This window comes from Ictalurus punctatus, chromosome 8, assembly GCF_001660625.3.
Source record: "Ictalurus punctatus breed USDA103 chromosome 8, Coco_2.0, whole genome shotgun sequence".
Taxonomy (NCBI): Eukaryota; Metazoa; Chordata; class Actinopteri; order Siluriformes; family Ictaluridae; genus Ictalurus; species Ictalurus punctatus.
The window spans coordinates 27,200,347-27,217,893 of NC_030423.2; the positions used below are offsets into that span (position 1 = coordinate 27,200,347).

At 36.0% G+C, this 17,547-nt stretch overlaps 3 protein-coding genes across 3 annotated transcripts; all 3 read right to left on the reverse strand.

The window, feature by feature from the left end:
* Window positions 1-180: 180 nt before the first annotated feature.
* Window positions 181-3,237, reverse strand: LOC100305003 (novel immune-type receptor 15a). Its single transcript, NM_001200243.1, is given in 6 exon segments — window positions 181-537; window positions 652-695; window positions 1,192-1,311; window positions 1,782-2,117; window positions 2,609-2,953; window positions 3,173-3,237. Coding segments are annotated over 6 exon segments (1,020 nt in total). The 5' UTR covers window positions 3,216-3,237; the 3' UTR covers window positions 181-405.
* Window positions 3,238-6,237: 3,000 nt separating this feature from the next.
* Window positions 6,238-9,757, reverse strand: LOC108268727 (uncharacterized). The gene is made up of 6 exons (XM_053682296.1): window positions 9,605-9,757; window positions 8,905-9,255; window positions 8,407-8,742; window positions 7,685-7,804; window positions 7,044-7,087; window positions 6,238-6,941 (listed from the first exon to the last, which is right to left on the reverse strand). The coding sequence occupies exons 1-6, from the start codon at window positions 9,675-9,677 to the stop codon at window positions 6,810-6,812; spliced, it is 1,056 nt and encodes a 351-aa protein (XP_053538271.1). The 5' UTR covers window positions 9,678-9,757; the 3' UTR covers window positions 6,238-6,809.
* A 1,977-nt stretch (window positions 9,758-11,734) lies between these two features.
* LOC108261730 (uncharacterized) lies at window positions 11,735-16,135 on the reverse strand. Its single transcript, XM_053682299.1, has 6 exons — window positions 16,040-16,135; window positions 15,343-15,693; window positions 13,237-13,572; window positions 12,685-12,804; window positions 12,111-12,154; window positions 11,735-12,009 (listed from the first exon to the last, which is right to left on the reverse strand). The coding sequence occupies exons 1-6, from the start codon at window positions 16,110-16,112 to the stop codon at window positions 11,878-11,880; spliced, it is 1,056 nt and encodes a 351-aa protein (XP_053538274.1). The 5' UTR covers window positions 16,113-16,135; the 3' UTR covers window positions 11,735-11,877.
* Window positions 16,136-17,547: the final 1,412 nt, after the last annotated feature.

A 17,547-nucleotide genomic window follows, 5' to 3' on the forward strand; every position in this document is an offset into this window, starting at 1 on the left:
TGAAACATCCTTTTCTACGAGTCATACATCATAGGTTATGAAAAATTTACATTTCTGTGTCCGAAAACACACTCAACCCTGTTACCTTGAACAACATGCAAGAGTCAGTCGAGCCTTAATAAGCCTTACACTTAATGCACAGATTTCTAACATTTTGATACTAATATTCATAAGACAGCATTAGAGTCATTAGAGTATAATATTTTATGCCCCCCCCCCACAAACACACACACCCATAACAATGTCTTAAACTCATGTCACTCCTTGACAGAACCAGTTTCAGTGATTTTGAGAATTCAATATCATTCAGCTTTCAGTTTAAATTCAGTCGGAACAATCATTAACAAAACACATCTAATACCTGATAACAGAACAAATGACATTGAATCAGATTAGAGATCAAATCTAAGTTACAGAAGGACGTCGCACATCAGAATATATAATATCTTGAGGTTGTTGTTTCTTCACTCGTCCTCGTTTGGCTCTCCTCTCATTGAAATGTAAGGCAGCGTAATTCAGCTCCACAATGTCACAGTCCTGTAGGAATGGATATGAAATTTTAGATGACATTGCTGAATTCTGACTTTTATTACAAAAACTAATTACTTGTTCATTTATAACATCACGCGTTCACATATCCTGAATATTTACCTGATCGAGCGTCTTGTCTGTCAGAGAACCTTGTTTGAGTCTCACTGTAGAGAAGAAAATTCACATTTTATGATCAGATCTCTATGGTGAGTATTTTCAGAAGGCGTTATTAACTTCAAGAAAGGAAAAACAATGCTAGGGTGGGAATGAGTGTTTATAGCTGCTATAATGTAAGTGATAACACAAATTAACTTCTTTTGTGGACATTCCACAACATTAAATGCAACTTTGAGCGAATAAAAATTATGACGTTTCTTAAATCATAAAAACGTTTAGAGTTGGCAAATTACTGTGATATAAGCAGGATAAACACTCCTGGACGTGGTGCTATAAGAAAAAAAAATCATCTTCAAGATGGTCACAGTAACTCCGTAGATCACATTTTCCTATGAACTTAGATAGAGTTTAAAATAAAGTACTAAATCAGTACTAATTTCTGTACTAAACTCATGACTCAGTGTGTATAAGGGAAATAATAGAATATTATAATAACTTTGTAATAATATATGAACTTTAATAATAGACATAATGCAGACTTACCACTGCGTTGTTTACAGTGTCTCCCTTCACAGGTTATGACAAAGATCAAAGCAAAGATCACGACCACACATACTCCCAAAGCTACAGTGAGGTAGATCAGTACAGGGTTCACAGATCTCTCTGTCACACAGTAAATATCACAATATCAATACTGCTACAACATGTAGACTTTGACTATTTTAGCAACTGCAAATTAACATCAGTAGTTAAAGCAATCAGAAACAAGTACTAGTGGAAAATTCTGGAACATACAATGTAATTGTGCATTTGTTTTAATTCAACTAAAATGTATATGGTTTATTCAAGAACTTAACTGGGAATTTCTACAACAGCCCTGACCATAAACCTAAATATTCTCAAATAATGAACTCAAATAACGGCATAATGGTTACTTCCGCGCTACACCGACACAATCCTTCAGAAAAATGAGACAGAACAATGATTTAAGATGTCGGTTTTGTGAAGTTAGACAACATTGTTCCAGAATTTATTGGATGGCTTAATACAAGTAAATAGGCATAAAGTAGATAGACAAATAACTACTATGGTATGTAGTCTGATTTATGAATGAAAAAAATTGTACTTCCTACCCAACTGTATTTGTGACCCGTTCCCGAAAATGATCTTCCCACACATGGCCACAGCGCAGTAGTAAGTTCCAGTATCATTGAGGCTGAGGATGTTCTTGGAGAAGTTGTACACACAGGTGTGTGTAGAAGAGCTGCTCTCACACTGATGGCTGCTGTTATGATGAGTGTAAATGATTTGAGGATGGGAATGTGGTGGAGCAACTCTGAACCAGAGCACTTGGAGTTCTGCTGATCTGCTCTCAGAGAGAACCGAGCAGTGCAGAGTCACTGACGCTCCTGCAGGAACCGAGTCCGACACGCCGCTCTGGAACACTGAGACGCTTAAATCTGGTTTACCTGTTCAGTGTAATATTGTATAATACATTTAATATGCAGTCCAGAAAGCACCTGCTGTCAATTATAGCATTTTATACCATAGCGCTGTTGAACTCTCAAATCTTATTGACCAGAATATGTTGAGGATAATTAATGAGGATAATTTAATAAGTATTGCATGCACAACTAAATAACTTCATGCCCTGAGACATGCTGATCTGCTGGAGGAACCGAGACCAACAGGGCACTCTAGAGAGCTGACATGTACAGTAATGTTTATAATCAATATTATATAAAATACAAAATATAAATATAAAATATTATCATCAGCAACATGTGAAGCCTTTTTGAACTATGCTAGTATGTATGAAAACACTAATAAAATACTACTCCACCTATTCGGTTATTTAATAAATAATACATTTGGTGCTTTTTACAAAAGGAAAAATATACATGCAACAATAACAATTATTTAAATGATTTAAAGGAGCTGTGTACATTAAAATTCTTACCTTTCACTGATAAAAAAGTTCCTGTTCCAAACTCTTTTCTGTAGTTTAGAGTGCCACAGTAATACATGGCTTCATCTGATGGTTCCACTTTGGCGATTTTTAAATGGCAGCTCCTTTTTTCTTTCTCAATGCTGAATTTTGGTGGCTTGAATTCATCTTCGTAAGTGGGATCAAGATGAACTGTGACCATTACACAAGGCTCATTTCCTACTTTTTGCTTGTACCAAATGATGGCTTCAGTATTTTCCTCACCCAGTCGAAAGCAGTGCAGAGTCACATTATCACCCACATCAGCAGTGATCATTGGGTTCGGCTGATTGATGCGGTTTCTCTGTGCAGAATTTGCTGTTGATAGGTATAGAACAAAACATGTCACACAATAGCACCTTATTCTACCTATAATACAAAGAGATTGTCATTAGTGTACTACGTGCACTTACATTTGAGCAAGAACTTTTTTTTTTTTTATAACAACCAATAAATTGTTATAATATGGTAATATGTTGACAATCCTATGGTATACGATGCATATGATTAACAACCAAGAAAACCACCCACACTTACCAAATTTATTAAAAAGCATCACTGTAATCCACACCAGTGTCATCATCTTCACAGCATGTCTCCTCATGCTAAATAAGGTCAATCTCACTTTGTGGCAAAGATTTATGATGTGGAACTCTGACATCACAGAATTTTCCACATATGATCTAGACTAGCATGATAGCAGCAGTAGATGACTGACTGTAGCTCCTCCTCACACTTTCTTTTCTGAACCTTTCCTCAAATAGGAATTGAAACCTTTTAAGCAACTGACATGAAAAACAAAAATAAGGAAATAAAGTGCGCAAGCCTTTCTGAAAATGTCTTTAAAAAAAAAAAAATCTTTTAGTGTTGAGAAAAGTAATATCTGACCTTTTTTTTTTTTTTTTTGCAGCCATGTGACCAATACTTAGGGCGGTGTCTCGACAGCATTTAAAAGCAGTTTTAGAGCGAATCTGGAAATACAGAATTGCAAGTTGTTGTTGAGAGTTAGTTTTTAGATCGATGAACCTGAATGGCAGTTCAGTAAATAATATTATACAATCTTATCTGTACTTTTGAAATGCTCATTCTCAAACCCCATGCTTTATATAAAACATTTATCATATTACTATTACTTTAATTCTGTTTAATTAGGTTTCATTTATATGGTGTGTTTAACAGTGGATAATAGCCATGTTTCCATCCACCTATTTTTATGCGCATTTTGGATTATCATATATAAAAAAAAAACACTGGATGGAAATGCCAAGATGCGCATAAATTCTAAAAATGTGCATAAAAAACTTATGCGCTCAATTAAGTCGGATAAATTCTTTATCTGATGAGAAGACGTGCGCATAAATTACGATGGAAACACATTTATAGAATAAATTTCTCCATGCAGATCATCAACGAGTGCCTGTAGAATGATTGAGGGCCAACCCTTTCTGTTCAAGTAATTCCTGTAGCCCTTAGCGGGAGACAAAATAGGGATATGGGTTCCATCCAGAGCTCCATATACTTGTGGTACATAATGATAATGAGTCTTTACTGATCACATATACAATTCTTTTCTTCACATACCCCAGCATGTTAGGAGGTTGGGGTCAGAGCACAGGGTCAGCCATGATACAGCACACAAAAGAGATTTTATGGCCTTCCTCAAGGGCCCAACAGTGGCAGCTTGGCAGTGCTGGGCCTTGAACACCCGACCCGCTGATCAGTAATCGAGTGCCTTAACCGTCAAACCACCACTGCCCCTGGTGTACATATTGTACATGGTGTACATGGTGGGTGATGTAGTTGTGTTCAGCAATCTCACGTGTCTCAGCCAGGTCAGGTAATTTTACGTAGTTGCTCATCATCTGTACACGAATGGCCCGACACACAGAATACACACAACTGTGGTTATGCTGACGCCAAATGTCTCCCCCACAACTCTGTATTCGGTGCATGTGGCCAACTTATACAGCGCAAATGGCAATACGTTTTTCAAATCCATAGTCTGTCATCAAAGTGGTTCAGTATAATTACCTCTCAGAACTGTCTTGCACGACTGCGTTCCCAAAGAGCAGGCTCCCGCCTCCGAACGCAGGATAACATGACCGTGTTTATTGTGTTTCATTTTGTAATTTATTATATTCGAAAAAAGGCCCACAGTGGCTTCTCCTACTGCAGCAAATTCATTTTTCTTTTTGATATTGATCCTCTTCTGGGTGAAACTGAATAGTCTGAAGAGTCATTACTCGTTCACAGTATGTCAAGCAGTACTGAATGTGTTGAAAGGATCTTCAGTATGAGCCATAGAGATGTTGTTTTGGTTTTAGCTTTAAATCTATAGAATCCAAGTGAAGTATCCACTGAATACTGAATAAACTGCAGTGTGAACTGCTTTCAGTGAGTGAAATCTATAGGCTATCCAAGGAAGAACATTCATAGCTATCTTTAAGGTATTCGTGTGGTATTGTCCACAGCAATCTCATGGCAAACAATCTTCAGGCTATCTACAGTATATGGGGCCATCCTCAGCAGCAGTGATTGATTCTCAGAACCCTCCAGACCTGTGCCTTTACCTAAGAGAGAAGATGTTAACAAAAGGCTTGACTAAACAAATAGGTTTTTTCCTAGCGTTAAAGACTGAGATCAAAAACACTAATTGGAAAGTCGTTCCATCGCTGTGTAAGAAAGGGCTTTGTAAGAAAAAGCTCTACCTCTTACTGTAATCTTCATTATTCTAGGTACCAACAAAGAGCCTGTATATTTTGATTGTATTACTATAATGCTTAATTTTTCAACCTACATAATGACATATTGTCAATAGTCTTTATTAATATTTGCGATTCAAGAGTCTAGTGATTAATTTATCATTATGAGCAAGGTGGTTATACTTTTAACGACTATTTTCAATAAGTAAGGAATAAAACATAATTACCACAATGGTGTGGTGTGATGCTGCACGATGCAAAGCAAAATTTGTGTTAATGCAGCAATTTGACCACGATACAATTTATTTTATTATTATTGAACAACACCTCATGATTTTTAAACATTTATAATTACAATTAATGTTGTGGAATGTTTGCAAAAATAAGTTAGTTCCTGCTATTATTTGCATGATATTCATTCCCAAGATTTTGGAGTTTGGCTGTTGGGATGTGGGTCCATTCACCTACAAAAGCATTAGTAAAATCAAGACTGATGTCAAGCGAGGAGGCCTGGGGTGCAGTCGGTGTTCCAGTTCATCTCAAAGGTGTTCAGTGAGGTTGAAGTTACAGTTCTGTGTAGGCCTTTTGAGTTGTTCCTCTCCTACCATCGAACATCATGTCTCATGGAGCTCGCTTTGTACACAGGGGCATCATGCTGGAACAGATTTGGGCCTCTTGATTCCAGTGAAAGGAAATGTAATGTTATAGCATACTAAGAAATTCTTTACAATTGTGTGCTTTCAACTTTGTTGCAACAGTTTGGGGAAGAATCACATATAGGTGTGGTCAGGTGTCCACAGACCTTTGGCCGTATAGTGTATGTTTAATTAATAATAATAATAATAATACATCAAAGAACACAGAAAAAAAACAAAACAAACCCAGAATGTTGGGCAAGAAAGTAAGTAAAGAAAATATATAAAGTAAAATTGCTACTAATATTTTAGTAAAACTTATTTGAATAATAAACTTGAAAAAACAAGGTTTCAACAACAATGACAATGAAAATATATACATTAGGTTTCCAGATTAATAGTCACTAGATAGTATCGGTATCTGTGTTCAGTTCTCATACAGGAAGTAGACGTGGTCTAAATAAGAAGGATTAAAATTTATTTTATTCTGAATCCTAATGCTATGCCTTCAGAAACACTGAAAACAAACCTGAGTTCTCCTGGAAAAAAAAAAACATTTTCTAACTTTTTGAATCTAATATTCATAGCAATCCATAAGGCAGGGTAACTGCCTTTAATTTAAAAAACAAACAAACAAACAAAAAACAACCAATATCTTAAGTTGAACCTAACCTAACTGAAACTGCTTTCTCATGTCACTCCTTGACAGATCCAGTGTTCCAGGGTTTCAGTGATTTTGAGACTTCTAGTTTAAATTCAACCTGAACAATCATTAATAAAAACACAAATGAAACTGATAACAGAACTAATGACACTGAATCAGATTAGAGATCAAATCTACGTTACAGAAAGACCTCGCACATCAGAATATATAATGTCTTGAGGTTGTTCTTTCTTCACTCGTCCTCGTTTGGCTCTCCTCTCATTGAAATGTAAGGCAACGTAATTCAGCTCCACATTGTCACAGTCCTGTAGGAATGGATATTAGATCATCAAACTTTAGAATTATTATACTTTTAGTGGAAATCCTTAAAAAGCATTCGCATGTACCTACATATGCTGAATATTTACCTGATTGAGGGTCTTTTCCGTCACAGAACCTTGTATGCATCTCACTGTAGAAAAGTAAAGGGAAGATTACAAGGGCATCTCTATAGTGAGACCTGCTTTTCATCTAGAATCAATTTTTTATTTTTTATTTTACTTCCTATGTCCAGAAAGTGTTGATTAATTTTCTATAACAACAGTTCTGACAGTAGTGCAGTTACAAATCATAGCTTTATTTGCATTTATTCTTATTAACTTCAAAAGACAGAACATGAGAGGCTGGTGAGGCAAACAATTGTTTATAGCTGCTATAAACAATGTTTCATATTATTAAATGCAACTATAAATTGATAAAAAATTATGAGCTGTTATTCTTTTAATAAATGAAAAATAAATTGATTGGAAATTGCCGTGGTATGAGGAATAAAACAGTTTAGGATATGCGGTTATTGGAAAATAACTAAAACTTCAGGGTGGTAACAGTAACTCTGCTTTGTACCAGATCAGTATATGTAATAAACTGGAACATGGTGTATATATTGCCATATTTATAGATACAGTGAACTAACAGACTCATGACTCAGTGTATATAAAGAAAATAATCTAATATTATAAAAGCTTGCAATAATATAATAACTTAAATAATAGCCAAAATGTCGATGTACCCCTGCGTTTTTCAAAGTGTCTCCATCCACAGGTTATGACAAAGATCAAAGCAAAGATCACGACCACACACACTCCCAAAGCTACAGCAAGGTAGATCACTACAGGATCCCCAGATCTCTCTGTCACACAGTAAATATCACAATATTAATACTGCTACAACTTTTAGACACAAAAGAAACTTATTGGTTATGTAAGCAGTTCAAGAAATCAGAAAATAAGAAATAATGGGTTTTTCAATAAATATCACAATATCAATACTGATACAGCCAAAAACTATGAAAATCTTATGAGTGTTGGAATTATTTACAAACTCAAATTATTTACAAATTAATTACACAAATTACACACTAATTACACATTACACTCATTTTAATTGGGTTGAAAAAAATGAAAAAAAAAAATGTTGCAACTGTAGAAATACTGATTTTGAGATCGTTACTGGGAATTTAAATGCCACGTTCACCATACAGTATGGCTCTGACCATGTCCTTTCATAATTGTTTCTGCTCTTATATGAACTCAAATATCAAAATCAGTGGTTACTTCTACACTAAACCAACTCATTTCTTCAGGTTATTGACAATGATAGTACAATGAGATGTAGGTTTTGTGGAAAAATATAAATATTTGTAATTTGACAACATTGTGCCAGAACGTTGGAGGTAAAAGCCAAATAATGAATACATACTCTAATTTATCAGCAAAACATCATACTTCTTACCCAACTGTACTCGTGTCCCGTTCCCAAAAATGATCTTCCCACACACGGCCACAGCACAGTAGTAAGTTCCAGTATCACTGAGGCTGAGGATGTTCTTGGAGAAGTTGTACACACAGGTGTGTGTAGAAGAGCCGCTCTCACACTGATGGCTGCTGTTGTCATGAGTGTAAATGATTTGAGGATGGGATTGTGGTGGAGCAGCTCTGAACCAGAGCACTTGGAGTTCTGCTGATCTGCTCTCAGAGAGAACCGAGCACTGCAGAGTCACTGACGCTCCTGCAGGAACCGAGTCCGACACGCCGCTCTGGACCACTGACACTTTTACATCTCCATCACCTGTTCAGTGTAATAGCTTAGTAAGGCCCTAGTTTTTTTTTTTATGCCTACAGTATTATAATATAATATACACACCATCATACATGTAAAAATAAATTTGATGTTTAAGAAAAGGACAAATAAAACTAATTAAAATGAAGCTATGCATATAAAAATTCTCACCTTTCACTGCTAAAAATGTTCCCTTTCCAAACCTTATAAAAAATTTTCTATATCCACAGTAATACACGGCTTCATCTGATGGTTCCACGTTGGCAATTTTCAAATGGAAGCCTTTTTCTTTTATTTCTTTCTCAATACTGAATTTTGGTGGATTGAATTCTTTCTCATAACTGGGTTCATGCTGAACTGAAACCATTACATGAGGTTCGTGTCCGACTTTTTGTTTGTACCAGACGATGGAATGGGTATTTTCCTCTCCCAGTCGAAAGCAGTGCAGAGTCACGTTCTCACCCACATCAGCAGTGATCATTGTGTTCGGTTGATTGACGCCCTCACTCTGTGTAGAATCTGCTGTTTGGAGTTTATGCAGAAAACATCAACAAATGCACCCAAAATTTATTCCACCTATAATACACATAGATTTCCTTTGGTGTAAAAATAAAATGTTGTTTGTCTTTAAATAAATTCCTGCTACCAGTATTTATGGAGATATACAACAGTGTTTGAAAGTAGGTTTCAAGCAAATCTGTTTTTTTTTCTTCCTAGCAAGAAATAACAACCTAATAAACTGTCCATTCAGTGTATAATGCTATATAATCATAGCTGAACTTTTCGAACACTTAATCGTTCAGCCTGCACAATGATCCTTATTACAGCAACATGCATGTTATCAGAAAACTACAAAATGGTCCACACTTACCAATTTTATTAAAAAGCATTGCTGTAATCCACATCAGCATCATGATCTTCAGTCTGAGGTCTGTGTATAACATGTCTCCTCTTGCCACACTGTCAGATGGTCAAACTGAGCACATGGCACTTTGTGCAAAATATTTATGACGTGAAACTCTGACATCACAGAATTTTCCACATACGGTCTACACTAGAAAGCAGACAGCGGTAGCTACCTGACTGTGGCCCCTCTTCACACTTTTTTTTTGATCCTTGCTGTGGTTTTGATTTAGTTTTTATATCAAAGAACCTAATAAACTGGCAGTTCAGTAAATTATGTTTTTTTTTTTTTTTTTTTAAAGAATGAAATCTTATCTGAACTGTTCAAATACAAATTCTAAAACCTCAGGTTTTAATAGGCTTTTAAAATAATATATAATACTATAATATTTAGTTTTTAACATGCACTGTCATATTGTCAGTGGTCTTCTATTAATAATTGCAGTTAATGATTCTATTAAACTCAATTAAAATTATGGCTAAGATCAAGTATTTTTAATGCTTTTAAATATTATTTTCAAAAAGTAAGGAATAAAACATGATGGGGTGAGCTGTAATAGGAAATTAATCCCATTATTTTAGTGGACCATATGGAGCAGCAACCATATAAATAAAAGCACTTTTTTTTTTTTTTTGTAAATTTAAGACAACAACAACAACAACAACAAGAACAACAACAAGCCTGACTAGAGTGCAACCTATTTATATCTGTATTCTGTCTTTGTATTCAGTTACAGTGCCCTCCACTAATATTGGCACCCTTGGTAAATATGAGCAAAGAAGGCTGTGAAAAATTGTGTTTATTGTTTAAACTTTTGATTTTTTGTAAAAAAAAAACAAAAAAACAAAAACAAAACAAATCACAAAAATACTCTGCTCTCATGGATATCCAACAATTGCAAAAACAACACAGGTTTAACAAAAAAAAAATCTTTGTTAAATATAGGTATGCAGCAATTATTGGCACCCGTATGAATTCATATGAGAAAAATATATTTGAAGTACATTCCCACTGATTTTTTTTTTTTTTTTTTACATTTTCTTAGTACATCTGGGTGACTAGGAACAGGAAATTGTTCAACCATGACTTCCTACTCATGATGAACTCTTGAATTTCACTACACTGGGACCAGCAACAGAAGAGACGAATAGGACCGCCTTTTGAAATTATCTACCAATCAGTGCATTAGTTCACTTGTTGCCAGGTAGAACTCCTTGCATGGCCAATCACATCAAAGAAAGACCATAGTGAGCTACTTTAACAAATCATGGTTTTCAGTTCATAACACTTAAAATCTTAAGTTTATGTGTTTTGTAGGTAAATAATTTAAACAAACATAGATTTTTGATTTAGATGTCCAAAATACAACATTTTAAGTAATGTTTAGTCATGATTACTTGAGTGTTTAAGTAAAGATGACATTAAGATTTACAGTGTGGCAGAAAGCTTAAAATGGGCAGTGGTTGGATCTTCCAGCAGGACAATGATCCAAAACATACATCAATATCAACAAAAAATTCTTTACTGACCACAAAATCAAGGTCCTGCCATGACCCTCCCAGTACCCTGACTCGAACTCCATAGAAAACCTGTGGGGTGAACTGAAGAGGAGAGTCTACCAGCATGTTATAGGAGAAGACTCAGAGCTGTTATCTTGGCAAAGGGAGGTAGCACAAAGTATTGACTATAAGGGTGCCAATAATTGTTGCACATCTATTTTTAACAAAGATATTTTTTTGGATAAACAAGTGTTGTGCTTCCAATTGCTTGATATGCATGAGAGCAGAGTATTTTTGTGAATCTTTTAAACAAAAGATCAAAAGATTAAACAATAAAGACAAATTTTCACAGCCTTTTTTGCTCATATTTACCAAGGGTGCCAATATTAGTGGACGGCACTGTACATTCCTACTTTACATGCGAGAGTCACTCTAACCTTAGCTACTTTTACTCAGGATGGTTGATGAATGGATGCTTCTAACGTTGTGATACTAATCTTCACAAGACAGCATGAGAGGAGGGTAATTTTATACTTTTTTATTGTTTCCACACTCTTAACACTGTCTTAACCTGCTTTCTTATGGCACGCCTTCACACTCCAGTGTTCCAGTGTTTCAGAGATTTTGAGACTTCTAGATCATACAGATTTCAGTTTAACAATCATTAACAAAAACATATCTACAGTACAAATGAAACCTGATAACAGAACTAATGACACTGAATCAGATTAGAGATCAAATCTAAGTTACAGAAGGACGTCGCACATCAGAATATATAACGTCTTGAGGTTGTTGTTTCTTCACTCGTCCTATTTTGGCTCTCCTCTCATTGACATGTAAGGCAGCATAATTCAGCTCCACACTGTCACAGTCCTGTAGGATGGATATTAGATCATCAAACTTTAGAATTATTACACTTTTAGTGGAAATTCTTAAAAAGCATTCACATGTACCTACATATACTGAATATTTACCTGATTGAGGGTCTTGTCCGTCACAGAACCTTGTTTGCGTCTCACTGTAGAAAAGTAAAGAGAAAATTACAAGGGCATCTCTATAGTGAGACCTGCTTTTCATCTACAATCACTTTTTTTTATTTACTTTACAAATCATAGCTTTATTTGCATTTTTTCTTAATAGCTTCAAAAGACAGAACATGAGAGGCTGGTGAGGCAAACAATTGTTTATAGCTGCTATAAACAATGTTTCATATTATCATATGCAACTGCATATGGATAAAAATGATGAGCTGTTATTCTTTTAATAAATGAAAAATAAATTGATTGGAAATTGCCGTGGTATGAGGAATAAAACAGTTTAGGATATGCGGTTATTGGAAAATAACTAAAACTTCAGGGTGGTAACAGTAACTCTGCTTTGTACCAGATCAGTATATGTAATAAACTGGAACATGGTGTATATATTGCCATATTTGTAGATACAGTGAACTAACAGACTCATGACTCAGTGTATATAAAGAAAATAATCTAATATTATAAAAGCTTGAATTATATAATAAGTTAAATAATAGCCAAAATGTCGACTTACCCCTGCGTTTTTCAAAGTGTCTCCATCCACAGGTTATGACAAAGATCAAAGCAAAGATCACGACCACACACAATCCCAAAGCTACAGCGAGGTAGATCACTACAGGATCCACAGATCTCTCTGTCACACAGTAAATATCACAATATTAATACTGCTACAACTTTTAGACACAAAAGAAACTTATCAGTTATGTAAGCAGTTCAAGAAATCAGAAAATAAGAAGTAATGGGTTTTTCAGTAAATTGTAGCAAACATTTTTTCTTTAAATTACATAATAAAGCATTTGTCCTAAAAAGATGATTCTCTGGTGAAATTTTTTAATTCATATGAGAAAAATGTATTTGAATTGTTCAAGCACGTCTTCCTGAACTGAAGAGGAGAGTCCACCAGCATGGAAAAATAACTGCTGTGTATGCTGGTTTATCAATAAAACGTCATACTACTCACTCACCTGTACTTGTGTCCTGTTCCCAAATTTATTGGATATCCCAGTACAAGTAAATAGGCAGAGAGTAGATAGAAAAATAACGAAGAAAAAATTATATGTCTTACCCAACTGTACTCGTGTCCCGTTCCCAAAAATGATCTTCCCACACACGGCCACAGCGCAGTAGTAAGTTCCAGTATCACTGAGGCTGAGGATGTTCTTGGAGAAGTTGTACACACAGGTGTGTGTAGAAGAGCCGCTCTCACACTGATGGCTGCTGTTGTGATGAGTGTAAATGATTTGAGGACGGGGTTGTGGTGGAGCAGCTCTGAACCAGAGCACTTGGAGATCTGCTGATCTGCTCTTAGAGAGAACCGAGCACTGCAGAGTCACTGACGCTCCTGCAGGAACCGAGTCCGACACGACGCTCTGGAACACTGACACTTTTACATCTCCATCACCTGTTCAGTGTAATACAGTGAGGGAAAAAAGTATTTGATCCCCTGCTGATTTTGTACGTTTGCCCACTGACAACGAAATGATCAGTCTATAATTTTAATGGTAGATTTATTTGAACAGTGAGAGACAGAATAACAACAAGAAAATCCAGAAAAACGCATGTCAAAAATGCTATAAATTGATTTGCATTTTAATGAGGGAAATAAGTATTTGACCCCCTCTCAATCAGAAAGATTTCTGGCTCCCAGGTGTCTTTTATATAGGTAACGAGCTGAGATTAGGAGCACACTCTTAAAGGGAGTGCTCCTAATCTCAGCTCGTTACCTGTATAAAAGACACCTGTCCACAGAAGCAATCAATCAATCAGATTCCAAACTCTCCACCATGGCCAAGACCAAAGAGCTCTCCAAGGATGTCAGGGACAAGATTGTAGACCTACACAAGTCTGGAATGGGCTACAAGACCATTGCCAAGCAGGTTGGTGAGAAGGGGACAACAGTTGGTGTGATTATTCGCAAATGGAAGAAACAAAAGAACTGTCAGTCTCCCTCGGCCTGGGGCTCCATGCAAGATCTCACCTCGTGGAGTTGCAGTGATCATGAGAACAGTGAGGAATCAGCCCAGAACTACACGGGAGGATCTTGTCAATGATCTCAAGGCAGCTGGGACCATAGTCACCAAGTAAACAATTGGTAACACACTACGCCATGAAGGACTTAAATCCTGCAGCACCCGCAAGGTCCCCCTGCTCAAGAAAGCACATATACATGCCCGTCTGAAGTTTGCCAATGAACATCTGAATGATTCAGAGGACAACTGGGTGAAAGTGTTTTGGTCAGATGTGACCAAAATGGAGCTCTCTGGCATCAACTCAACTCGCCGTGTTTGGAGGAGGAGGAATGCTGCCTATGACCCCAAGAACACCATCCCCACTGTCAAACATGGAGGTGGAAACACTATGCTTTGGGGGTGTTTTTCTGCTAAGGGGACAGGACAACTTCACCGCATCAAAGGGACGATGGACGGGGTCATGCACCGTCAAATCTTGGGTGAGAACCTCCTGCCCTCAGCCAGGGCACTGAAAATGGGTCGTGGATGGGTATTCCAGCATGACAATGACCCAAAACACACGGCCAAGGCAACAAAGGAGTGGCTCAAGAAGAAGCACATTAAGGTCCTGGAGTGGCTTAGCCAGTCTCCAGACCTTAATCCCATACCAAATCTGTGGTGGGAGCTGAAGGTTCGAGCTGCCAAACATCAGCCTCGAAACCTTAATGACTTGGAGAGGATCTGCAAAGAGGAGTGGGACAAAATCCCTCCTGAGATGTGTGCAAACCTGGTGGCCAACTACAAGAAACGTCTGACCTCTGTGATTGCCAACAAGGGTTTTGCCACCAAGTACCAAGTCATGTTTTGCAGAGGGGTCAAATATTATTTCCCTCATTAAAATGCAAATCAATTTATAACATTTTTGACATGCGTTTTTCTGGATTTTCTTGTTGTTATTCTGTCTCTCACTGTTCAAATAAAGCTACCATTAAAATTATAGACTGATCATTTCTTTGTCAGTGGGCAAACGTACAAAATCAGCAGGGGATCAAATACTTTTTTCCCTCACTGTAGCTTAGTAAGGTCCTAGTTTTTTTTTTTTTTATGCCTACAGTATTATAATATAATATACACACCATCATACACGTAAAAATAAATTTGATGTTTAAGAAAAGGACATATAAAACTAATTAAAATGAAGCTATGCATATAAAAATTCTCACCTTTCACTGCTAAAAATGTTCCCTTTCCAAACCTTATAAAAAATTTTCTATATCCACAGTAATACATGGCTTCATCTGATGGTTCCACGTTGGCAATTTTCAAATGGAAGCCTTTTTCTTTTATTTCTTTCTCAATGCTGAATTTTGGTGGATTGAATTCTTTCTCATATTTGGGTTCATGCTGAACTGAGACCATTACACAAGGTTCATGTCCGACTTTTTGTTTGTACCAGACGATGGAATCGGTATTTTCCTCTCCCGGTCGAAAGCAGTGCAGAGTCACGTTCTCACCCACATCAGCAGTGATCATTGTGTTCGGTTGATTGACGCCCTCGGTCTGTGTAGAATCTGCTGTTTGGAGTTTACGCAGAAAACATCAACAAATGCACCCAAAATTTATTCCACCTATAATACACATAGATTTCCTTTGGTGTAAAAATAAAATGTTGTTTGTCTTTAATAAATTTCTGCTACCAGTATTTATGGAGATATATAACAGTGTTTGAAAGTAGGTTTCAAGCAAATCTGTTTTTTTTTTCCTAGCAAGAAATAACAACCTAATAAACTGGCCATTCAGTGTATAATGCTATAAAATCATAGCTGAACTTTTCGAACACTTAATCGTTCAGCTTGCACAATGATCCTTATTACAGCAACATGCATGTTATCAGAAAACTACAAAATGGTCCACACTTACCAATTTTATTAAAAAGCATTGCTGTAATCCACATCAGCATCATCATCTTCAGTCTGAGGTCTGTGTATAACATGTCTCCTCTTGCCACACTGTCAGATGGTCAAACTGAGCACATGGCACTTTGTGCAAAATATTTATGACGTGAAACTCTGACATCACAGAATTTTCCACATACGGTCTACACTAGAAAGCAGACAGTGGTAGATACCTGACTGTGGCCCCTCTTCACACTTTTTTGATCCTTGCTGTGGTTTTGATTCAGTTTTTATATCAAAGAACCTAATAAACTGTCAGTTCAGTAAATGTTTTTTTTTTTTTTTTTTTTTTTTTAAAGAATGAAATCTTATCTGAACTGTTCAAATACAAATTCTAAAACCTCAGGTTTTAATAAGCTTTTAAAAAATATATAATACTATAATATTTAGTTTTTAACATGCACTGTCATATTGTCAGTGGTCTTCTATTAATAATTGCAGTTAATGATTCTATTAAACTCAATTAAAATTATGGCTAAGATCAAGTATTTTTAATGCTTTTAAATATTATTTTCAAAAAGTAAGGAATAAAACATGATGGGGTGAGCTGTAATAGGAAATTAATCCCATTATTTTAGTGGACCATATGGAGCAGCAACCATATAAATAAAAGCACTTTTTTTGTTGTTGTAAATTTAAGACAATAAGAACAACAACAAACCTGACTAGAGTGCAACCTATTTATATCTGTATTCTGTCTTTGTATTCAGTTACAGTGCCCTCCACTAATATTGGCACCCTTGGTAAATATGAGCAAAGAAGGCTGTGAAAAATTGTGTTTATTGTTTAAACTTTTGATTTTTTGTAAAAAAAAAAATCACAAAAATATTCTGCTCTCACAACACAGGTTTAACAAAAAAAAATATCTTTGTTAAATATAGGTATGCAGCAATTATTGGCACCGGTATGAATTCATATGAGTAAAATATATTTGAAGTACATTCCCATTGATTTTTTTTTACATTCTTAGTACACCTGGGTGACTAGGAACAGGAAATTGTTCAACCACAACTTCCTACTTATGATGAACTCTTGAATTTCCCTACACTGGGACCAGCAACAGAAGAGATGAATAGGACCGCCCTTCGCAATTATCTACCAATCAGTGCATTAGTTCACTTGTTGCCAGATAGAACTCCTTGCATGGCCAATCACATCAAAGAAAGACCATAGTGAGCTACTTTAACAAATCATGGTTTTCAGTTCATAACACTTGAAATCTTAAGTTTATGTGTTTTGTAGGTAAATAATTTAAACAAACATAGATTTTTGATTTAGATGTCCAAAACGCAACATTTTAAGTAATGTTTAGTCATGATTACTTGAGTGTTTAGTAAAGATGACATTAAGATTTACAGTGTGGCAGAAAGCTTAAAATGGGCCGTGGTTGGATCTTCCAGCAGGACAATGATCCAAAACATACATCAACATCAACACAAAAATTCTTTACTGACCACAAAATCAAGGTCCTGC